Source organism: Vitis vinifera, chromosome 12, assembly GCF_030704535.1.
Source record: "Vitis vinifera cultivar Pinot Noir 40024 chromosome 12, ASM3070453v1".
Classification (NCBI taxonomy): domain Eukaryota; kingdom Viridiplantae; phylum Streptophyta; class Magnoliopsida; order Vitales; family Vitaceae; genus Vitis; species Vitis vinifera.
In genome coordinates this window covers 24,422,914-24,448,865 of record NC_081816.1, presented here as the reverse complement: position 1 = coordinate 24,448,865, position 25,952 = coordinate 24,422,914, and the positions used below count along the sequence as shown (strand labels likewise).

At 32.0% G+C, this 25,952-nt stretch overlaps 1 protein-coding gene across 1 annotated transcript; it reads left to right on the top strand.

The window, feature by feature from the left end:
• Positions 1-16,359: 16,359 nt before the first annotated feature.
• Positions 16,360-22,623, top strand: LOC100262527 (leucine-rich repeat receptor protein kinase HPCA1). Its single transcript, XM_019223615.2, has 19 exons — positions 16,360-16,795; positions 17,104-17,224; positions 17,323-17,394; positions 17,577-17,651; positions 17,749-17,820; positions 18,095-18,256; positions 18,366-18,440; positions 18,589-18,660; positions 18,760-18,831; positions 18,953-19,021; positions 19,191-19,265; positions 19,376-19,447; positions 19,623-19,757; positions 19,840-20,318; positions 20,411-20,575; positions 20,654-20,790; positions 20,956-21,175; positions 21,254-21,489; positions 21,742-22,623. The coding sequence occupies exons 1-19, from the start codon at positions 16,711-16,713 to the stop codon at positions 22,210-22,212; spliced, it is 2,865 nt and encodes a 954-aa protein (XP_019079160.1). The 5' UTR covers positions 16,360-16,710; the 3' UTR covers positions 22,213-22,623.
• Positions 22,624-25,952: the final 3,329 nt, after the last annotated feature.

Here is a 25,952-nt window from a genome sequence, read left to right as displayed (position 1 = left end):
TCATTCATTCCAAAATTAATCAAAATACAACAAACCCCAAAATATAAGACCTTCGGCCCCAATCATTTCTCAACAACCAAAAAAATCCTTAAATGAAAAACTCACTTGTGATTGATTAATCCAAAACAAGAGGAAGCTTCACTTCGGTTTCTAGAAACCTTAAAAAAAAATTCCACACTTGATGAAGAAATATGAAGATATGGCTCAACTTTGGCTTCGTTGAAGGTTTTCAGAAGATGGCTATAGGGTTTGGGTGGTCAGCTCGTGAAGATAGACACACTAGGGTTAGGCCAAAATGAGACAAAGAAGGCTTTGGGAAGATGGGTATTCGTCGCTTAGTCAAGACGTGAATAAATAGATCAATTGTCTGTCTTCATGTATCAAACAAGCTATGAAAATGCGAATTTCTTGAGATCGGGTCATGGAAAAATAAGAAAAAGTGATAGAGAGAGTTTCCTCAAATTTCAAATGTTTCTTAGGTTGAGTGTTTTGTGGGTTTCAAATTTGATAACTTCAAGTTTCAGATTTTGGTGCTTATTAAATTGCACACATTTCTGCTGACTTGGTCATTGGTGGCTGCTAACAAGGAGACATTAAAGGGCAATTTTGGAAATGCATATGTAAACAGTATATAGTGCACGAGAAATATAATATTTTTCCAATTAACACGGAAATCTCATATTTCACTTATATAGGATTCCAAAACCATATATTTTCCTAATCATAGGTTGGAAACACAAGTTTCCCAACATTTTTTACTGACAAAAAGAAGAAAAATGAAGGAAAGCCCATCTAAGCCTTCATGTAGTGTAAGGTCGACATTCAATTGGTTGGGAATTAGAGCAACATTCAATAACTAGGTTTCATTCATATGAAGGTTTCAAGGCCCGTTGCCGGTCACTTTATTGAGTAATAGATTCAAGATAAATTATGGTCTCTCTTCTGATTGTTTTCATCCAAATTTCAGCTACATGGGTGATGACAAACACTGATGATAGTAAGTCATTTCAATTATTAAATCCATTTTCTTCACTTCATTCTTTCTCACCAGTTAGGTTGGTGTCCATTGATATTTGTACAAGAGGTTTCTAATGTCTATTTAGCCCTATAACCAGATTTCTTGTCATTTTCTCTCTAATACTTTCAAACAATACAACTCTGTACAACAGTTTGAAAAACTTGAATACTGAACATAATTTATTCTGTTTGGTACCTCTACTGCCTATTTGAATGATTAAGTTTCTTTTCTTTGATTTCATAATGCAGCTAAGTGTCATGGGCTTATAGTTCCAACGTAGCGGTATGGCCTATGAGGCGACCCCATGGGCAAGAATCAAAGGTACTTAGCTTACATGCTATGCATTTCATGTCATTATGTTGATTGGTTTCGTCTTGCCATAAACTCATCAGGGGAACGACTCCAGCTCCCGACCAGTTTGTGTAGGAGATGACCAAGTTCCTCTTCATTGTCAAGTTCTTGACTAGCAACAAGCTCTTCAAACTTAATTGGGTCGACCTACTTGAACTCTGAAGAAACATTCCAACATCATGTACACGTTTTTTTTCATAGAGCAATTCCCACTACATTCAATTCAAACCAGTTAACACACTAGTCTTGATTAGCACCTCGCTACGATCACGGACATCAAACAAACAGTCCATGACACTCTCCCCCACCAAAACTCTTGCACGTCCTCGTGCAAGGCTTCATGTCTTCACCAAATGATGTTGCTCCCTACGAGCCATTAATCACCAAAGGTCTATTGCCAAAACCCATTGGGCCAAATGGGACATCCACACGACATCCACTCATCGTGTTAACCCAATAACACCTCAGAAGTGTGCACCCAAACACCAACTTCCACTCCTAGTAAGCGAAACCCATGCATGTGACTAGACAGCTAACGACACCTCACGATCCAAAGACACCCATACTCCCTCATGGGTCCTTATAAGTGTAGCTTCGATTCAGGCCACAGTGCCCATTCTCGCACCGTCACAACATTAGGCTTCATAGGCTACTTGTATTGCCATTGGGAGAGATAACTTGTTGACCATAGATCGTCATAAGCGAACACCACCATGCTTGATCTCCTGCCTTGCTCTAATACCACTTGTCACGAGCCTAAGGTTCCAACACAGCAACATGACCCATGCAGCGACCTCATGGACAAGAATCAAAAGGACTCAACCTACATGCCATGCATTTCATGCCATTATGCTGACTAGTTTCGTCATGTCATGGACTCATCAGGGGAAGGACTCCAGCTCCCGACCAGTTTGTGTAGGAAATGGTCGAGCTCCTCTTCATTGTCAAGTCCTTGATTAGCGACAAGCTCCCTAAACTTAAATGGGTTAGTCTGGTTGAACTCTGAAGAAGTATTCTAACATCACGTACACACCCTTTCCTTGGAGCAATTCCCATTACATTCAACTCAAACTAGTCAACATACTAGTCTTGATCAACACCTCGCTTCAGTCACAGACACCAAATAAACAGTCTGTGACATACAACTCTAATAATTCTCAAGGGCTTATGGGAGAACCACCCACCCAATTGGGTTGGCTTCGATCCTTGTGGCAGTAGTTGGGAATGAATTGAGTGCTATAATCGTGTGATCTCCATGTAAGTACTTTTGTGTGTCTTCATCATTTAATGGTTATGGAAGATTGCCTTATTTTGCCTTATATTATAGAAATTAGCCTAACTTATTCCAATTTCAGAATATTAACTAGCATGGATTTGAAGAGTGAACTGTTAGGAGACCTCAACTAGTTATCTGAATTGCAGATTCTGAAGTCTTCCACTCATATATTTGCTCATTTTCTCAACTAAATCTCTAATCCAGAATGATTTAATACCTTCACTAGATGGTAATAATTCTTTTATTGCTGGTAGTTGTTTCAGTTAATCCGTTTTCATTGGAAAGTATTGTTTAGATTGATTCCTGATTATTAGCTTCTTCATATTCATTTAAGGATCTATCATATAACAAGAATCTAACGGGAAACATTCCAACATCAATTGGGAGTTTGAAGAAGCTAACAAACTTGTAAGGAAAATCTGGTTCTTGTTAGACCCTTAGTTAGTATCTAGTTTTGTTGATAAAATGGCAAAAAAAACTTAAATATGATTTTATTTTATTTTTTTGCCTAAACATCATTCATGGGATAGGTATTCAAATTGTCATGTGTGAGTGTAAGAAAGTGCATGAGAGGAGTGTGCCACGAAGGAATATGTATGAGGAGAGTGTTCATTCCTTGGCTGAGGGAAATAAGATAGGGAATGGTTCAAAATCAATTATAATCCTTCACAAAAGGGCAACTTTGTACCTCTTTTGTTCAAATAATGCATAAACCTCATATAATTAGTGTAACACCCTTGTACAATGGCATAAGTTCTATACATATCATACGAATAAGCTCTATATGTGTCTTATCCACGCTTCCATTAATTTTGTTGAGAAAATGGGGGAAAATTGGAATATGAAGCCCACTCTCCAATTATCATTAGTGAGATTAGAATTCAAATTGTCATGTGCGAGTATACAAATGTGCGTGAGATTAATATATGATAAAAGAATGTGTATAAGAAGAATTTCCTAATCTTAGGTGAGAGGAAGAAGCATGGGAGTGAATCAGAATTGATTGAAATATTTCACAAAAAAATATTTAAAACAATTTCAACACGTAAAAGAAATTTTAATATTTACTATTGATATTACAATATTATATCTTATTTATTTTTTATCAATAATATCTTATATTTAAATTAGAAAGTAATTTATTTTAATAGACCAAAATGTGCATAATTAATCTATTACTTTGTTAATTATGGATATATTAAAATTTTCTATTACACAAAAAAGAACTAATAGAGAAAATAAAATTAAAAGGAGTAATATATATATATATATATATATATATATAATTTAGTTATTTAATTATTTTTTAGGTAAAAGATATCAAACAAAAAAAACACACAAGTGGCCAATTCCTTTATTTAATAGCTAATGGAAAAAATAAAAAATAAAAATCAATAAATTAAATTTAATTCTTTTTATTATTTTCATATTAAAAAATAGTAAACAATGTTTTCATTTTTCATTTTTTAAAAATAGTTTTCATTTTTTAATTAAATGTATTTAAAAAAGAGACGATATAGAAAATAAAAACTAGAAAAATACTTTAAAACCAAACTTAAACATAGGCTACGTAATTTTTAACTACTAGTTTTCATCTAAAATGAGTAAATATATCATTCTAATCTTTTACACCAAAAAAATAACAATAATAAAATTCAATCTTTACCATACTATGTACTCACACAACCCACTTCTAAAATTAGGTCATACGAAAACATTTTAGTTGGATATTTAAAATAAAAACACTCCATCCATCATCTTTCTCTCTTTTTGTTTTTCTTATTTTGATAAATTTTCAATTAATTCAAATCATTAAAAAAAATCAAGTGATTAATTATATGGTTTTGTGTGGTTAATTAATTATTTAGGACCCATTTTAGGCTAAATCAAGTGACCCAAACCTATATGGACTCAAGTCACTTACACCTAGTAGACAACCCTATAAATACCTCTTTAGGGATTAAGGTTTCCTAATGACTTCTAGTTAGTTGTCTTCTACCTCAAGAGAGAGAGCAAAAGCTCATTCCCTTTCATTACCTAAACTTTGGAGTGTCAAGATCATAGTTCGAGTCATCAAGCAAAAGATCTTAGGTGTACAAGACCCTCAGACTTCTTCTTCTTCACATGGAATTGACCTAGGAACATCCAGATCCAAGTTTGAGTTTTTTCTTCTCTAAATCTTTATCTTAATATGTTTTTTGTAACATTTGTTTCTGTTTTGATAGATTTAGAGCAACTTAGGATAGTTTGCATGCACCCTACATGATCCAAGGCTAAGGAATAGAGAAATCTAGATCTCCCAACAAATAACCCAATCCATAGGGAATATATGACTTCTTTCACTCATAAGTCAAAGCCTCTGTAGCTTTCAACATAGACTCAATATTCTCTTAATGTTCAAAATTCATGTATTATAGTAGCTTAGTGAATCGTGACTACTTGATAGCTAATGTCATGATTCACTGTAAGTCTTATCTAATGTGTAACTATATACACTAGTGTACTCACCATGAGAAAATCATCCTAATGACTAAGATAAATCATCCTTTAATTAAGAGGTAGTGCATTACAATCTCTGATAGATTGTCCAAATCCATGAACTGATTGTGAACTACTTATCATCTTGCAAAGAACCCATGACTCGTATATTTTGTGTAACTCTTAATACACTTAAGTCATGTACAATGCAAGTAATAGGTGTGTGAATGTTCTGATAACCAATTAATTGAAATAAGTTAGTAAAGGGAACTAAAATAATAAATAAATAAGTTTATTAATAAAGCTTAAATTTGTTACATCATGTCATACTTTTTAGGGCTTTATTCTAACATGAACTCTCCAAGTGATATACTACACTTGACAAACATTAAGTGATACTTCAAACTTAGATTTTTTTCCTCAAGTGATACTACATACTTGAGCTCACTTGATAAGGTTATATTGATAGAAAAATTAATCTAACAAAATCCTAGTACAAGTTTAAGCTTTTCAAAACACTCCAGCAAGGCTCAAATAATATTGAAGAATAATTTAGAACTCTTCCATTGTTTAAAACAGTAAGTTCAGAGTTTTTTTTTTTTTCATAGGAGTTGAAAATCTAAACTAGCTATTAGGTAGAGTTTGGGTGATCGACCAACCCATCGACCAGTTCACTAGTCGTTGTGCAACAAATGCATTGCCAAATGATCCTTGGGGTTCAAGCCCTTAACTAGTTGAGCAATCAATTTGACTAGTCCTCAACCGATTAAAGCTTTACCTCAACTGACTTAGACACTAGCTACTAGAAGTAAAGGGTGTGCAAATGTACCTCAACTAGTTGAGTCTAACTAGCTCAACTACTTTATGACCTCCTTAGTTGGTTTCACTATAAGGTTTAGAGCTTCAAGCAACCTATGTTTAGCTTCTTAAAACCTTTTAAGCCAAGTTTTGAAAGAATTTAGCTCAAGGTTTTAATTTTTTTTTATTTTTTATTTTAAAAAAAACTATCCAATTATGAAAGAATTTAAAATTTTGTCACTTAGATGAATTTTAGGTGCTGAAGTAAAAATGAAATGCATGGTCTTAGTACACCAACAACCTTACAAAGAAATCCTTGACAAATGGTCTTGATTCATCCTATTAGAGGCCCTCTCTTTATTTTTTATTTTCCTTTAGCTTAATTTATCTTTGTAATTAACACTTTAGACTAATTACACATGAAATATAATCATTAGTTTCATACTTTTTTTTGTTATCATCAAAACTAGGATTAACCAAATCCCGGTTTCACTTTGTTTAAAAACGTTTTTTCACTTTTTTATTTTTCGACCTCAATTTAAAAAAGAAAAAGAAAAAAAATGAAATATACTATCTAAGCATGTTTGATTTCTATTTTTCTTAATAACGAAAATAGAAAACATTTAAAACATCTAAACAAATATAGCTCCTATCTATCTCTCTCTTTATATATATATAACTTACCTCAAACTTCCTTTTTAATAAACCTTTATTTAATTTATACTAACATTTGCCATGATTGAAGTGGACTAATTAATTAAAAGTTTGATAAATCTCTCTTAATAATCTTATTTTATTGAAAACTTGGATTAAGAGGATGGTTTCATTTCTGATTCAAGCACAATCAACACTTAATAATCTTATATATATATTCCCTTATAAACCCCTCCCTTGAGCTTTATAAGAGATTCTACAGAATTGTGGAGTAGACCCTCATAAACTCCTCCATTGAGCTTTCTAAGGGATTCTAGAGAATTGTAGGGTAAAGGGAACATTTAAGGGTTCCAAAGAGTTCCATGGATAGTGGCCTTATAAATAGGTAGTGGCCTTATTTAGCCAAGATGCACTTGAGAGCTTTGTAAAGCCTTCTTATGCAGTAAAGCTTCTATTCTTCCAAAATCTTGCTTCCTTTGTTTGTCTCAAGCTTTTGAGTTGAGTTGGATTGCCTTCTCTATCAAGCTCCTAAGTTGAGTCAAGTTACTTAGCCTAAATGAGTATAATGTAGGGAATGACTTGAAGTATGGTAATAAATTAATAGTTGTGATACAACTTTTAGATTATGCCTAACACAATTTGACTTTAATTTCTCATTTTTTAAAACATATTTTTTGTATTATTGGTCAAATTTCTCATTTTTTAATAATTATTTGTGATATCTAGTAGCTTCAACTCTGAGGCAATCCAAGAAAAATCATGCTATTTTCATGTTAATTTTATATTGAGTGATTATTAAAAGCATTTTTTTCCTTATAAAAAAAAAATAGTTGGTTGTTGATTCCTTAAAAATGAATGACACACAATTAATAATTAATTTTGCATAAAATTTAGCAAATAGTCAAAAGTGCTTTTGTTATTTAATGCTGATAACCTTTTGACAGAGGTTTTGGAAAACTTGTCTTTTAAATTATTAATAATAATAATAATAATAATAATATATTAATATTATTATTATTATTATTATTATTATTATTATGCTCTTTTAATAGTGTCTTGCACTCACATTACTCACATTATCTTTTTGTTAGTACCAATCTGACTCTCTGTTACTTTACCTTTTTTCTAAAAAAAATTTGAAAATTTTGATATCGATAACTTGATTCAAAATTTTTAAAATTTTCTTATCTTTCTAAGTTTCTTTTTATCTTTTCAATTTATTTTTACTGAATGTAAAAAATGAAAAATCCTGAAATTTTTAGGTAAATTCTTAAATCGTTTAGGACTTTTGGTGAAAAAACCAACGAAATTGTTTTTTTTTTTAAAATTTTCTTTTGGACTTGTCCGTGAATATGACTCCATAAAAAACTGCCAAGTATTACATTTTAAGAAAAAAGCCATGTTAAGTATATATGTAAATTAAAACAATTTTAATAATAAGAGGAAAAAATACTCTAAAACAAAACATAATTTTCATTAAAACATCTTTCAAGAGAAGAAGATTATTAAAAATACATAAAGAAAAGAGATATGTGAATTTCAATTAAATCTTTAAAAATAAAAAATAGAAAGAGAAAAAGATAAGAAATCAAAGGATAATAGAAAAAAAAAACAGCTTACTTGAATGGCTTTGTCCCTAGAAGATAATTTTCCAATTCTTCCTATTTCTCTCTTAAAAAAACACTTCAAATGGCAAATGTAATGTAAGGTAAATGAAATGATAAACAAAACCACAAATTAATTGTCAATGATGATGGGTTGGGTATCTAAGGATCATTTATCGAGAGTTCCTTGATTTAAATTTCAAAGCAAAAAATTTTGAAATGATTAACTTTCATGATGTAACCAAAGAAAAGATGGATGGAACGTTATTTTATGGACAAAATTGACTTTTTCCAATATGGTGGATAAATGGATCAATGATTAGTTAGTTTTTGGTTTTTTTTTTCTTTACACAATTACATGCATTTAAAAGAAAATTCTAGAAAAATGAATGATTTTACCTTACACCTATTATTGTCAAGATAATGACAAATTTATAAACTATATTCATATTCAAATCTCATTTATGTAAAGTTATTATTGTTGGGAAATTATTAAAGTGGGCTCACATATATTGATTAATTATAAATTATTAGTTGTCTTTTTCAATTAGCCCATTAAAGTGATAAGATAAGTTTTATTTATTTATTGAGTTTGTGCTTTGATTTTATTTTATTTTTTATGATGGGCCAAAAATAAAATAAAATAAAAAAGTTGAGATCCCCAGCATCAATAGATTCATCAATAGATTCAGATATGCTTTCAATTTATTTTTCTTGATGATTTAACATGAACTTGATTTTGGAATGAAACACGTGTTATTTGGGTTTAAGATAAATACGTGTTATTTGGAGTATGGTTATTGTTAGGTTTTTTCTTTTTTGTGATTTATAGATTATTTATGAAGATTTTATTTTTTATTTTTTATTTATTTATTTATTTATTTTAAGATTTGTGGTGATTTAACTAAAGAAAAATGGTTGCATTGGGAGTTATTGAGCATGTTTGAAGCAAATAAAATTTTATACGATTATGGTTAGGTTGCATTTTGATGATATGTGGTTTACTATGAATTTTCTAATGATATTTGAGATGATTTAATGGAAGAAAAATTATTTTGCTAGTTATTGAAAATTATTGAGTATGTTAGGAATAAATGAAATTTATATAATTTGGCTTTAGGCTATGTTTTTAATGATATGTGAATTATTGTGAATCTTTTTTTTATATTTGTGGTGATTTAATTGTTGAGAAATTGTTGTGTTGGTTGTTGGAATTTTTTAGTATGTTTGGAGTAAATAAAAAGTATATCCTATAAAATTGTGAAGAATGATATGTGAGTTTATTGTATTTTATATTCATTATGGTTGTTAGAAGGGAAATAAAAATAAAAATTGAAGGGATGGTTGTGTGAAATAAAAATGAGAATGAAAATAACTCAAAAGAGTGCAAAAAATGAAAAGAAAAAAAATTGGAAGGACCCAAAGAGGGCGAATTGAGAAGAGAATTCACTCCTTAGGGTGAAAAACCTAAAAGTTTACTTTGAGAAGATTTTGAATAGGGAGTGTATTTGGATACGAACTCGTATCATTAGACGAAATCCTGAGAATAACAATCATTGTTTGATTGCGTGTAAACATTTGCATCATATATGTATTTGGAAAAATGATTTGTATCATTTATCAATTGTATGTTTAATATATTATTTGATACTAAAATGACTTATTTATTTTGTAAATTTAGAATTGTTGATATGTTATATGTATGATTGAATAAGAAAAGTGATAATTTTGATTGAATTAAATTTGTATGATTGAGGTTTTATTTAATGTATATAATGTAAATATAATATTATATTTTGACAGATGATTGTATTCTATTAACCTAATATTTCTAACCAATTTGGGTGTAAAACATCCTACCGAGTAATGTGAAAATAGTCACCTCTTTATTTTATAAAATTTATATAGTTGAAAATCAGGAAGTGTTTCAAAAAGTCCTAAATAGTAAAATAACAATTATAATAATAATTTTTAATTTATATTACCTTTTTTTATATGTACTAATTTGAGTTATATGAACTTTTATAACTTGAATTATATTTTGTTACTTTGTAAAATATTTTTGACTTAGAGATTATTATAAATATTTGGGTTATCATCTTAGGTGATAAGATGATCGGTGGATTTATTATACTTGTCAACATGTGATGGTTGGTTTTGGAAAAAAGAAAAAAAAAATCATTTAATAAATTTATTTGGGATTAGATGTTGATTTTTTCCAAATCTTAATGTCGAACCTTTGAACTAGGATAATCGGTCAAATTATGGGTTGCACGCTCAAAATTTATGGCGTGACACAAAAAGAGGTACAAACCAAAAACAAAGGAAGCTGCTTTCATCCCACCATGCTTCTTAGGGTTACGGGTCTGCCTCCCCAATCAACAGTAGTAGTAGTCTCTTCATGGCCAGTAGTCACACCCATGCCCTCCTCTCTCTTGTTACTTTGCCTTCTTATTTCCATCTCTCTCTTTCTTTGTAGAACCAGAAATATTAATTTCTCAACGCCCACAAGTGCAAAAACCAATTACACTTCCTCTTTGATCACATTCAATACAATTGAAAGAAAGTTTTTCAACTTTGTTGATTTTGAGGCAAGCTAGAGAGTCCTATATTTATAGCTCCACCCTTGTATGGGCCTTTGTTAAAGACTTGTGTGGGGGACACACAACACAAAATTGAAAAGTCCACATGCATTATAACTGCTACTGACTGCACCCTCTCAAGTCTCATCAATGTTCATTAAATTCTCAACCACTACAAAGGCCCTTCAAAAAGCCAAAAGCTGTGATATCTAGTAATTAAAAATGGAAGAGACCCATGTTTTCTGATCGGTGAAAATACATTTGCACCCAAAGAATTTCAATCCAAACTCGTATTAAAAATATTTATGAAAGTAGTGCGTCTATAGAACATTAAGTTCCATTTTATTAATTTTTTGTTTTAAACCATAGATAATAACTATGGTTTTAACTTTAAATTTAAAATTGTACTTACCAAAACCACTATTGATAATTATAGTTTTAAATTTAAGTTTAAAACAACAGTATCAACGGTTGTTTTTTACATTAAAAAAAAAAAGTCACATGAAGATTACATGATTATAAATACTAGATCAATAAATATTTTGGGAGGACTTTATTTTCATTTTTTTTTCAAAAGTATTATTTTACCCTTAAACTTGAACTTTTAAATAAAGTTCACTATAGTTGACAGTTTGTTTTGAATGTTTCTTAGAAAATGATTGGAAAGCTAATGCAATAATCAAGAAAATTGTGCTTTAAACCCAGATTGTCCTGAAAATTGGCCTTAAGTCCTTATAACCAACATAATTGGGCTCAAACCCAACAAAGCCCTGCAAATTGAGATAAAGGATATTGACATTCCATAAACTCATAAATGCCCTTAAGATGGAAAAATAAAATAAAATTATGCTCGAAATACAATATGTAAAATGGATTCCAAGTTTGACAATTAATTAAAAATATTTATCCTATTCGTTTTTCTTTTCTGAAGAATTGAAGAGGCCAAAACCCTAAACGATCCTAAACTATAGCTATCATCATCTACTCTAGATCCTAGTGGTTGTCGTTGTTGTCAACATTGCTATAGCCACATGAATATCCCCAAAGGAGCTCCAATCCCTATTGTCATCATTGTCGTAGTCGACATCCCCGTGTTCCTCATTGTCGCCATTTTCCTCTTCATCGACAATAAGATCTTCACTAGTGCAAGTTTTTCGGTTGTTGGAAATTCAGTTTTCCATGTGCTTTTTGCCCAAATACTTATACATCATCTTGATTAATTTTGTATTTGGTTTTGTATTTTTCCCTTTTCACTAGCTTTTTCTCAAGAAAATTGGCTTGTTTAGGTGGGAATGTGAACTATTTTTGGGCTTTTCTTTTTGGGCAAGTTGGGGATTCTACTTTTAGTTTTGGAACAAAGTGGACATGTGTGATAAACTTAACAAGTTTGTCCATAGATCTACAAGTGAAGAAAATCTGTAACCAGAATTGTGGGACTTTGATTTTCATCTTGAAACTAGGGCATTCTAATTCCTAGCATTATGGGAAAGAATTTTCTAGAATGTCATTCATAATATGGGCATGCAACTAGGTAGTTGCCTTGTAATTTTATTTGTTTCTTCAATTTTATTTTATTTTTTGTTCTTTCTTTTAGCATGTGATCAAATTCACAATAAGGGTTTAACTACACCATGTAATCTTGTATCACTATTCATGATGAATTATAAAAATACATATAGAACAGAAGTTAATTTTAAAATCATAATATATGTCAAATTTTGAGTACTGTATTCCACACTTTAAGTCTAAGATTATGGTTTTTTTTTTTATAATATTAAATTTTGTAAATATAGACTTAATTCTAAAGATATAAGGAAAATTTGAAAAAAAATATGTTGGAAAAAGAGTATATGTGCAGTTCAACAAGAAAACATTGATAAGAGAAGAAGAGTTTCAAAAAATTTAAATTATATGGGTTTTTGAATAAAACTTAGGTTAGATGATTCATTATATATGATTAAATTTTTTGTTAAAGTTTATATGAGGTCAAATAATATAAAATCTTAGTGATATATCTTATTTTGATTAATGAAACTACCTCAAGAACTGAAAAGGTAGGCCAAACAAGATATCCCCAAAATTACAATATTTATCCTAATTTTTTAATGTCTTCGTAGATATATCAATGTTGAGTAAAAATAAATCAATTTCATGTACCATAATAATTAATTATGTAGTGAATACGGGATTTATATGGAAAACCCACCTAGAAACCCTTATGTGTAAAACATTAAAAATGTATTTTTGACCATAAATAAGCCACTAAATATTAGAAAAAAAAAGTACATTGATTTGCTTGATTGAATGCTCCTACTATTTAAGGTCTTATATTGTTAGCACCTACACTCTTCTCATACATTCTGATGCAATACTCCCTTGTGCTTAATTCTTAGTAGATCACCTTAAAAATTATATTAAAGTGACTCGAATTCTTGACCTTGAAATTGCCAAAATGTGTTTTTCAAGAATGGTGTTAAAAGAAGTGAGAGATGAAGTATTGAGTCTATGGGGATTACTAATCCCTTGTACATCATATTCAATATGATAAAATTATGTATTTATACAAAAAAAAAAAAAAAACTTAAGAGTTTAATTTGGAAAACCATTATAATTACAATTTTATGAAAAATAAAATAAAAATATTAAAAAATTATCCAATGTTTGAACATCCCTTAAGGAACATTTGAACAAAAAAGAGAATGTTTGGATGTTCCCATGAGTGTTTTTACATCCTGAAGGATGTTTAAATTCTTTCTTTAAGTATTCAAACGCTTCCTTCAAGTATTTAAACACTCGTCGCTCTTTTTATATTTGGATGTGTTGTAACATTCACAATTATGTTTGTCCTTCAAAAGATGTTTTAGTTATGCTCAATTGTGGTACAACTAAGCTACACTTTGCATTTGTTGTTATTTTGCATCAAGATTAAGCACTAATGTAGTCATTTCGAAGTCAGATTACATATCTTCTGTGTAATGGTACCCTGGTTATTCCTCTTTCATAACTTATTTGAATGTCCAAACAAAGAATGTTATTAAAAATACAAAAAAACAAAATATGAAGTAATAAATTTTGGATAATGAAATTTAGAAATTAGAGTCGAGTGAGTTTTTGAAAATGAGTTGAAATCCTTCAAGGAATGTAGTCTTGTACACCCTTGTACAGTTAGAATATTTTCCTTGTACACTTAGTGTAAATACCTTGTATACTTGCACAAATTCTATAGACCTAAATGCAATGTGTGCATATGGGGGTGGGTTAACCATGTTTTCATTGTTATGGCCCAAGTAAAATGGAAAAAAATTGAATCAAATTTATGTTTTTATTCATCATTAGTGGGGTAGGTAATCAAATGAACATGTATGATGTCAAAAAAAAAATGCATGAGATAAGTGTGTCATCAAGTAATGTATGTCATCCAATGGTTTGGTTAAGAAAAGAGTGGATGACTTAAGATCAAATTTTTTTCCCCAAACATCATGACTAGGGAAAGTACTGGAATTTTCATGTGGGAGTTAAATAAAGTGCATGATATGGGTGTACAATCCTTGGGTGATAAAGAAAATAAAGGAGTTGTTCAGAATTGATTGATATATTTCACAAAAGGTAGTCTTGTATACCTCTTATACACTTAGTACATTTATCTTGTATAGTTAGTGTAATACACTTATACAATGACACAAATTTCATATCCATCGTAGTGAATGTCTGAGTATAGTTGTGTTAAACATGATTCCAGTAGTTTGATTGGTAAAATGGCGAAAAACTTAAATACTTTTTTTTTTTTTTGCCTAAGCATCATTTATGGGATAGGTATTTAAATTGCCATGTGCGAGTGTAAGAAAGTGCGTGAGAGGAGTGTGTTATGAAGGAATGTGTATGAGGAGAGTGTTCATTCCTTGGCTAAGGGAAATAAGATAGGGAATGGTTGAAAATCAATTAAAATCCTTCACAAAAGGGCAACTTTGTACACCCTTTGTTCAATTAATGCATAGACCTTGTATAATTATTGTAACACCCTTATACAGTGACACAAATTATATATATATCATATGAATAAGCTCCATATGTGTCTTATCCATGCTTTCATTAATTTGGTTGAACAAATAAGGGAAAACTTAAATATGAAACCCACTCCCCAATCATCATTAGTGAGACTAGTATTCAAATTATCATGTGCAAGTATACAAATGTGCATGAGACCAATATATGATAAAGGAATGTGTATAAGGAGAATCCTCTACTCTTAGGTGAGAGGAAAAAGCAAGAGAGTGAATCAGAATTGATTGAAATATTTCACAAAAAGAGATTTAAAACAATTAAAACACGTAAAAGAAATTTGCATATTTACTATTGATATTACAATATTATATCTTATTTCTTTTTCTTTTTATCAATAATATTTCATATTTAAATTAGAAATTAATTTATTTTAATAGATCAAAATATGTATAATTAATCTATTACTTTGTTAATTATGGATATATTAAAATTTTCTATTACACAAAAAAGAACTAATAGAGAAAATAAAATTAAAAAGATTAATAAATATAATTTAATTATTTAATTATTTTTCACGTAAAAGATATTAAACAAAAAACACACAAGTGGCCAATTCCTTTATTTAATTGTGAACATATTATATATTTTTATTTTATTATTAAAATAACTAATGAAAAAAAATAAAATGTAATAATTAATAAATGAAATTTAATTCTTTTTATTATTTTCATATAAAAAAAATAGTAAACAAGGTTTTCAATTTTCATTTTTAAAAATAGTTTTCATTTTTTAATTAAATGCATTTTCAAAAAGAGACAATATAGAAAATAAAAATTATTTTTAAAGATAAAAATAAAAATGAAAACTAGAAAAATATTTTTAAACCAAACTTAAACATAGCATATATAATTTTTAACTACTCATTTTTATTTAAAATGAGTAAATATATCATTCCACTCTTTTATAAAAAAAAATTCAATTTCTACTATGCTATATACTCACACAACCCACTTCTAAAATTAGGTCATACGAAAACATTTTAGTTGGATATTTAAAATAAAAACACTCCATCCATCCTCTTTCTCTCTATTTGTTTTTCTTATTTTGATAAATTTTAATTAATTCAAATCATTAAAAAAAATTCCTTAGTAGATAAATTTGTAACATTTCATGTAACTTATTATTAAAAGTCATGTTGAAAAAGTTATTAAAATAAGGAAGGAAGAAGATTAAAAGAAAATTTAAAATTTTTATTTTAGAATAGTAAAAAAAAAACTTTAAAATGCATTTTAGTATAAAAGAAAAGAAAAGTGTTTTAATCATTAATTATTTACTTTTAAAATGTAAAATACAATTTTTATTCATTTAAATTAACATATTTAAAAAAAATATTTTTCAAAATAGTTTTTGAATAATTAATGTATTTTTTATTTATAATTTAAAAATAAAAAATAATGTTGATTTTGGAATTTTATAAAAGTGTTTAAAAGAAAATGAACAATTCAAGAGCGGTAAAAGAAGGGAGAATTTGTTGGAAGTGGGTTGTAAGGGGTATTGGAATAAAGATAAAAATGATGGGTCTCACAAACACGGCATGAGCCGAACCTTTTGTTGTTTGAGACAATTTTATTTTTGTTCATATCCCTACTTACCACCAATTATGGGTGAGTGGAAGAGCTCGGGTCAATTTGCGTTCCATCTGAAATCGATCAATCAAATGGGCCATACCAGCCTATCATAATACTTTGCATATGACAAAACACCCACGGGTTCATCTTCCTTCCACAAGATTTTTCTCTTCTTTTTGAGCGTGTACTCTGCAGAAACAAGTACCGAGTCAACCCAATGAACATTTTTTAACGACAAAAAAATAAAGAGCAACATTCAGTGACTGGGTTTCATTCATATGAAGGTTTCAAGGCCTGCTGTCGGTCACCTTGTTGAGTAATGGATTCAAGATTAATTCTGGTCTCTCTTCTAATTGTTTTCATCCAAATTTCAGCTACATGGGCAAGGACAAACACTGATGATGGTGAGTCACTTCAATTATTAAATCCATTTTATTCACTTCATTCTTCCTCACCAGTTAGGTTTTGGTGTCCACTGATATCTGTACGAGAGGTTTCTAATATCTATTTAGCCCCATAACCAGATCCCTTATCATCTCCTCTTTAATACTTTCAAACAGTATAGCTCTGTACAGCAGTTTGAAAAACTTGAATACTGAACAGAATTTATTTTCTCTCCGGTACCTCTAGTTCTTTGAATGCTGAACAAAAGGCCACTGCGTGCCTGCCTATTTGAATGATTAAGTTTCTTTTCTTTAATTTCATAATGCAGCCACGGCTCTAGTAGCTCTCAAGGACTTATGGGAGAACTACCCACCCAGTTGGGTTGGCTTCGATCCGTGTGGCAGCAGTTGGGAAGGAATTGGGTGCTACAATCAACGTGTGATCTCCATGTAAGTACTGTTGTGTGTTTTCATCATTTAATGGTTATGGAAGATTGCCTTATTTTGCCTTCTATTCAAGATATTAGCCTAACTTCTTCCAATTTCAGAATATTAACTAGCATGGGTTTGAAGGGCGGACTGTCAGGAGACCTCGACCAGTTATCTGAATTGCAGATTCTGTAAATCTTCCACTCATATATTTACTCCTTTTCTCAATTAAATCTCTAATCCAGATCGATTTTATACCTTCACTAGACCGTAATAATTCTTTTGTTGGTGGTAGCTGTTCAGTTAATCTGTTTTCGTTGGAAAGTATAGTTTAGATTGATTCCTGATTATCAGCTTCTTCATATTCATTTAGGGATCTATCATACAACAAGAATCTAACGGGAAACATTCCAGCATCAATCGGGAGTTTGAAGAAGCTAACAAACTTGTAAGGAAAATCGGGCTGTTGTTAGACCATTGGTTAGTATCCAGCTTGTGTGTTATGATCCTTGTAACCATCCAATTTCTTTTAACCTTCCTTGCAGAATCCTTGTTGGTTGCAGTTTCTCTGGTCCAATTCCAGATACGATAGGATCTCTAACAGAGCTGGTCTTTTTGTAAGGATTCAATTGTGGAAGTCTTCTGTTGTTTTTCTGGAATAGTCGAGTTTAGATTGGAATGCTCTAAATTATTTTCATTTAGCATATGACAACATTTTAACAAGGGTTGTTCTGATTCTGGGTCCTTTGGATCTCCCATTGGAGGCTTCCTGCTATAGTTCATATTCCCTTAGCTTTTTACATGCTTAATGTTTTTATCTTTCACTTCATATTTTCGGTGCAGTTGCTACCTCAGCCATCATAATTGACTCTCCATTTCTATTCTCTGCAGATCTCTGAATTCTAATAGCTTCAGTGGAGGCATACCACCTTCCATTGGTAATCTATCTAAACTCTATTGGCTGGATCTAGCTGACAACCAGCTCACTGGAACCATTCCAATCTCTAATGGGAGTACACCTGGTCTGGATAAGCTCACCCACACCAAGCATTTGTAAATTCCCTTTGGATTTCTGACCCAATTAATTACTTCCTTTTCTTATTATGATCACTTCATTGCCTCAACATCAATAAGCAGCTAACATTCTGCCAATTGTCTACAGCCACTTTGGAAAGAACCGGCTCTCTGGCTCAATCCCCCCTAAACTTTTCAGCTCAAACATGATTCTGATACACTTGTGAGTTCTACTGAACAGGCTATTTACTAGATTCAGTATTTCAATTCTTAAATACTTAGTTTTTGGAGACTCTCACTTCTTAAATGAAGAAAGTATCGCTTTAGGCAAAAATACATATTTTCTCTAATGAGGTATCTTAATTATGCAGGCTTCTTGAGAGCAACCGGCTAACTGGCAGCATCCCTTCCACACTAGGACTTCTGAAGACGTTGGAGGTGGTGTAAGTATCTGTATCACATACTAATGCATCTGTACTGATTTTTCTAGAGCACTGAATTCATGTGAAGCATTTCTAACAAATATCTTCTCTGGGATACAGACGCCTTGATGGAAATTCATTAAGTGGGCCTGTTCCTTCAAACCTCAACAATCTCACAGAAGTCAAGGACCTGTAAGCTTACAAAGAGAACTACCAAATAAAGTTTCTATGCTGGTTTCATGAGGGAAGTCAGTCTTATCCTGCCTTGAAAATTTTCACTTTCTAAAAGGGGCTTTTGGTCATCCTTTTTCAGGTTTTTGTCCAACAATAAGTTGACTGGCACTGTGCCTGATCTTACCGGCATGAACAGCCTCAACTACATGTAAGTAGCTAACATTTTATCAACTTTATCAACTCTGTCCTCATTGTTGTATTCTACAAGATGTTGGTTTAGACCCCCAGTTAAATCTAGTAGAGAACAAGGAAAAGGAAAGGGAAATGCTGAGAATAGCCTGAGAAAAGAATCCATTTGATTGAAATGTTTTCTGCAGGGACATGAGCAACAACAGTTTTGACGTGTCAAACGTTCCTTCATGGTTGTCAACTTTGCAGTCTTTGACAACATTGTAAGTCATTTCCATCTCTCAAACACACACATGCCTGGGTGGCACACAAGCCTTTTATGATAAGCTAAAAGGAGAAGATTCAGAATCCTTTGTTAATTTTGTACTGGCAGAACAATGGAGAACACAAACCTTAAAGGAGCTATCCCCGCCTCCCTCTTCAGCCTTCCCCAATTACAGACTGTGTGAGTATCAGCTTGAACTTCAGTTGCACTCTATTCAATGAAGTGGGTGTTGAAGAATCCAAACAAATGTGTAGTTTCTTTATAGTTTAGCACCGCTGAGCCTTCTCATATATCTACATGTTACGAAAATGATAATTATAACCTCATTGCTCTAACATGTGATGACAATTGACAGGTCTCTAAGGAACAACATAATCAATGGCACCTTAGATTTTGGTGCTGGCTATAGCAGCCAACTACAACTCGTTGATTTGCAGAAAAATTACATTGTTGCTTTTACAGAAAGAGCAGGACATGATGTTGAGATAATGTAAGACTTATACTCCAGATGTTAGTACTAGCTTGAAACTGTTTGTCATCTGATTGAGTTAACTTCTCATTATTTTTTGCAGACTTGTAGAAAACCCAATTTGTCTTGAAGGACCAAAGAATGAAAAATACTGCATGACTTCCCAACCCGACTTCTCATATTCAACACCTCCTAACAACTGTGTGCCCTCTGTCTGTAGTTCAGATCAAATTCCCAGCCCCAACTGTATATGTGCTTATCCATACATGGGAACCCTTGTCTTCAGAGCTCCTTCCTTTTCAAACTTGGGAAACTCAAGCTACTACATATCTCTTGAGCAGCGTCTGATGCAATCTTTTCAGTCCCAGCAACTTCCTGTAGACTCGGTTTTCTTGGCTGATCTAATGAAGGACTCAAATAATTACCTTCAGGTAAGCCTGAAAGTCTTTCCACATGGCCGAGATCGTTTCAATAGAACAGGGATTTCTATGGTTGGGTTTGCGCTCAGCAACCAGACTTTCAAGCCCCCATCCACTTTTGGGCCATTCTACTTCAATGGTGAGCAGTATCAATACTTTGAAGGTAATTACATATTCATTTGAAACTAAGAGAAATTTGCTACAGAGCTTGTTTATCTCATTGTGATGCATCTCTCTCTCCCTCTCATCATCTAGAGGTATCTCTATCTCTGGAACCAAATAAGTCATCAAATACAGGCATTATCATTGGAGCAGCAGTTGGTGGTTCCTTGCTTGTGCTATTATTACTCTTTGCAGGGGTTTATGCTTTTCGTCAAAAGAGGAGGGCAGAAAGGGCTACTGAACAGAGCAACCCTTTTGGTAAGACTAGGATTTGATCTAAATTAAGCCTCGTCCTGGATGGGATAGTATTTATGAGTCATTTGTCATCAAATGCAGCAAACTGGGATGAGAGTAAAGGCAGTGGTGGTATACCTCAGTTAAAAGGGGCAAGACGGTTCACATTTGAAGAGATCAAGAAATGCACCAACAATTTTTCTGACGTCAATGATGTTGGATCTGGAGGTTATGGGAAGGTAAAGTCTGATTCCCTTTTCACTACAGAATTATTTTTACATGGACCCTTTTCTTCTTTGTAGAAGTATTGCAGATGGCATAGTAGCACTTCCTCCAAAAGGGATGCTTTTAATGTTAGTTGTTATTGGTTTCTTTTAAACATTTTGGTGTCGCCATGTTCACAGGTTTATAGAGCAACCCTTCCCACTGGGCAAATGGTTGCCATCAAACGAGCTAAACAGGAATCAATGCAGGGTGGTCTGGAGTTCAAAACAGAAATTGAGCTTCTATCAAGAGTTCATCATAAGAATGTGGTCAGCCTTATCGGTTTCTGCTTTCAGCTGGGTGAACAGATACTGATATATGAGTATGTCCCCAATGGTAGTCTCAAGGAATCTCTTTCAGGTACTTCCCATCTATTTTGTCACCTTGCCTATCCAATATTAATTATGAGACCAATTGACAAATCACTTCCATATGCAGGGAGGTCAGGAATCAGGTTGGACTGGAGGAGAAGACTCAAGGTAGCACTTGGTTCAGCCAGAGGCCTGGCATATTTGCATGAGCTTGCAGATCCTCCCATCATCCATAGGGACATCAAATCAAACAACATTCTATTGGACGAACACTTAAATGCTAAAGTTGGCGATTTTGGTCTCTGCAAGCTTTTGGCTGACAGTGAGAAGGGTCATGTTACCACTCAAGTCAAAGGGACAATGGTAAGAATAGCATGTTACCCTCTTACTCAAGGAAATGCTATTTTGATATAAATGATGGAACATGATCTTGGTCTCTAGAATCGTTTAAGTCATAGCCAAATCTAATAGTTACTTTAACAAGAAGAACACCTGTTGTCTATGACCTTAAGGAATAACGAGAGTTCAGCAATTCTGGAGGTTTGAGTTCATTGAAGATTCAACAGCATTGCTTAAAAAAATTTCACTGAAATTGAACTTGTTTCATTGTTGCAGGGCTATATGGATCCGGAATATTACATGTCCCAACAGTTGACTGAAAAGAGTGATGTTTACAGCTTTGGAGTGCTAATGTTGGAGCTAATATCAGCAAGAAAGCCGATAGAGCGAGGGAAATACATCGTAAAAGAGGTGAAGATAGCGATGGATAAGACAAAAGATCTATACAACCTTCAGGGCCTTCTTGACCCAACCCTGGGCACAACACTTGGAGGGTTCAACAAGTTTGTGGATCTAGCACTGAGATGTGTTGAAGAATCAGGAGCTGATAGACCTACAATGGGTGAGGTGGTGAAAGAGATTGAAAACATCATGCAGCTGGCTGGTCTGAATCCCATTACTGAATCATCCTCTGCTTCAGCAAGCTATGAGGAGTCAAGTACGGGTACTTCCAGCCATCCCTATGGCAGTAATTCCGCCTTTGATAGTAGTGCGGGCTATCCACCTTCCACAGTAGAGCCCAAGTGAGCACAGGTGACATTTTATGTTTCTTGCCTGCCTGAATTTGTGTGGAACTTGTAATGTTTGTCGAGCCTTCTTGATGTTTGTATCATATGGTGAGAACAACACTGACTACATGGATTGTATATATGATGGAAGGCGTGCAATTCCAGTATGATACCCTGTGAGTAAATGAAAAGGAAGAGCCTCAAATATATGAAGGAAATTCATCGTATTGTTGCAGAAATCCTTGGTTAAGCTTGTGGTTTGCATGCCCTCTGCAGAGAGTACGTAGTTGCTTTTCATGCCAAGGAAGTAATTGTAGGATACCTATTTTCCATGTGAAGAGGTGGCTGAATTTTCCTGTTTTGAGGTAAAATTTCTGTTTTGATATATCGATGCGATATGAATATATCTCACCAAGTCATTGGTATGTTATCTTTTTGTGTTAATGCTTCATGATAGCTTTAATTTAGGAATGTTAAGTGGGGCTCTGTGCAAAAAGGGCCCAAACTTCCATTACTGTAGCATCAGCTAGGACTACATTCAATCATTTTAGCTACCAATCTTCTTTTTTTTTAAAAGATTAAGAAAAAAAACACAACCTACACCCAATCAAAACGTTCATTATGAAGACAACTAAGTACAAAATTTCATTTAATCCAATTTCACCGATCATTCCTTGATGATTTGACTAACAACTTCTACCCTTGGCTACCAGTCTTCTTCTTTCAAAGCACACTTCAAGTTAACATTAGACTTGATTTTAGCTACCAATATTTTTTTTTGAAAAAAAACACAACATACACCCAATCAAAACGTTCATTATGAAGACAACTAAGTATAAAATTTCATTTAATCCAATTTCACCTATCCTTCCTTGATGATTTGACTAACAACTTCTATCCTTGGCTACCAGTCTTCTTCTTTCAAAGCACGCTTCAAGTTAACATCAGACTTAATTTTAGTTAACTTTCAATGAAGAACAGGATGAGTTATACCTCAATCCAATAATAACAATAACAACAACAACAACAACAACAACAACGACAACGAGAGATGGGATGAAAGAACTAAATACATCAACTCATATTTTAAGAGAAAATCCAACCAAAAACAATTTTGATGTTCAAATATGATGGATTTTTTTAAGAAAACAAATACACCCAACTTGGAATAAGAGGAACTCAAAATTCAACACGAGTTCCTCTTATTCCTAAAACGACAATTGGGGTTTAAATAGTGAGAAAAGAATCAATGCAATGGCTAAAATTTCGCACAGCCCTAGAGATAGATTTGTCAGGATCAATCTTGAAGTAAGGCACAAAAAAACTTAGCCAAAAAGAGCTGCCCAGTAACCTCCAACAAAAAAAATAGCGAAGATAACCATTTATTTGGGTCCATCCACTACCTTATCTACTTATCTCCTCATTTAAGCACTTCCAACAACCTTGATGTTTTATTAGGCAGGTGGCTTAATAGAGATCCAAAAAATCCTAGTTACAAATACACACATACATCTTTGCTGGTTGACACGACTGAAAACAATCCCCCACCAGTAGTTACAATCTCATATGTAGGGTAGAGCCTCAGAAGAGCCATGAGTGATTTCAAATTTAGCTTATCTTCTCACTAAACTTGTTTAGGATAGTATTTAACTTTCTGCACCTATGATTGGAAGTATTTACTATGATAGGATTGAAAATGAAACTCTAAAAATATTTATTAAAGATAAAGAGAGTTATAATATTTTAATATTTTGAATTAAATATAAATGTCCTTTTCATAGAAAATATTGGTCCCCTCCATGACTTATTGGGAGTGTGAGACTCCCAGTCTTCTTTCATCTTGAATGCTATTTTTAACTTTGGAAAGCTCTTTCAAACATACTTGGGAGCTACATGCTAAAAGTAGCGTCAAAATTTGGAATGTAGGTCCTACATCAATATAATTTATCCATGCTCCGAAAAAATTGAAAGACTTGGGCCTTTGTGTTTTAGAAAAGTAGAAAGAATCATACTCCTTCTCAAATATGATATGAAAGGTACTAAACATCAAAACAATTACCTCATAGCAAACTAGAAAAATTACCCATCTACTTTCACACATGTCTCAATTTACTCCCTCTTGTACCATGCTCATTTTGTAAACATTTTTCATAAAAATTAGGTGGAAAAATTCATATGACTAATACGTAAACAAAATTGTACACATTCAATAAATCATATTAAAGCTCGTGTAAATGTAAATATAATTATTATATAACCTTTTCTAAAGATGCAACTTTAATGGATTGGTATGATCCAATCTAACATTTAGGTGAGTTTGGATAATTATTTATGATACTCGAATCGGATTTTGGTTAAATCTTTTTAATTTGAATTAAATTTGAGTTGAATTCAAATCAAGGTTTCAATAACTCAAACCTAACATAAAAGTCCTGAACCAAATTTAATATTTTTATATTATTAATGTAATAATATTTATTTCATTTACTTGTTAGATTTTTAGGAAAAAATATCAAATTATAATTATACTATATATTAATTCATTTTTTTTATAAAGATATTATATAAATTTATCATTGCTTTTTTATTTTTATCTTAAAATTTTGTTTCAATCAACTCAAATTTAATTTAACTAATCCAACTCTAATTTAATCAACCTAAATTTAGAAAAATACGGTTAAATTAAGTTTTAGTTGAATGCCTAAAATTAGAGATCAGGTTGGATAAAGTTGAAAGGTTTATTGTTTCTTAATTTGAATTGGTATCATATTAGCCATTAATCGGACTCAATCTGCCCAAATTACAATCTTGAAATTTTACTTTTTTTCATTAAATTCTAATAAAAGCCCTTAATATAAAAGCCTATTTGAGATTTGAGCATAGTATAACAATGACATGATTGTTTCCAAAAAAAAAGTTTAGGAAGAAAATTTAGACATAAGTAAAAATATAAGAGTGATTTTTCTAATTCACTCTAAGAAAGAATTACTTGTACATGTACCTAAAAAGTTATTTTAAACACGCAACAAGTTTAGAGACCTGTAGATTTAAAATTATTCTAAGATTAATTTTAGCACTTATGACGTAGCTTGTAGCCGTTTGGATCACGGGAAGTAGGGAAAAAGGTGGGGTTACTTTCCTGTAGTCTTTGATCTGACTAGAGACGCAGAAATTCCAGTTTGAGATGGAATTAAAAAAAAATGAAGGGAAGATTGCGCAAGCGTAGAAGGTTCAAAAAATGGTTTTCAGTAATGAGTTGTATGAAAACCCCTAAAGATATTCAATAGTTTACTGGTTTTGAGCTTGACCCAAGAGAAAAGAAAAGAAACGCTTGGAATGGTGAAAAGTCCACGAGTACTTGAGATCAAATTAAAACAGTGGCGGCTCAGAACAGAGCGATGTCATCATCAACATCAACTCCAACTCCAACTTGAAGGCAGTAAAGATAGTTTCAAGGGCACAAACACAAGGGAAAGAAAAGCCCGTGAAAACAACTTGACACCAAGGAAAGGCCCACAGAAAGCTGAAAATTCCAAAGCTATTAAATTAAATTGCACTCTCTTTGAAAGTTCACTGTAGTTGAAAGTTGTTTTGGATTATTATGAGACAAGGACCTGAAAGCTTATTTTCTTCATTAATCTTCAACAAAAATCACCAATCAAACAACGGCCTATACCAACACGTCATGATAATTTGCGGATAACAGAATGCCACCCACTGACTCATCTTTCTTCCACATGATCTTTTCTTGCTATTTTG

Excerpts from the sequence above, each read along its gene's own strand:
- LOC100262527 (XM_019223615.2), top strand. The coding sequence starts at position 16,711 with ATGGATTCAAGATTAATTCTGGTCTCTCTTCTAATTGTTTTCATCCAA. Across the intron at positions 19,448-19,622 it reads CTTCCCCAATTACAGACTGT|GTCTCTAAGGAACAACATAA; the intron begins GTGAGTATCAGC and ends GACAATTGACAG. Across the intron at positions 21,176-21,253 it reads TCTCAAGGAATCTCTTTCAG|GGAGGTCAGGAATCAGGTTG; the intron begins GTACTTCCCATC and ends TTCCATATGCAG.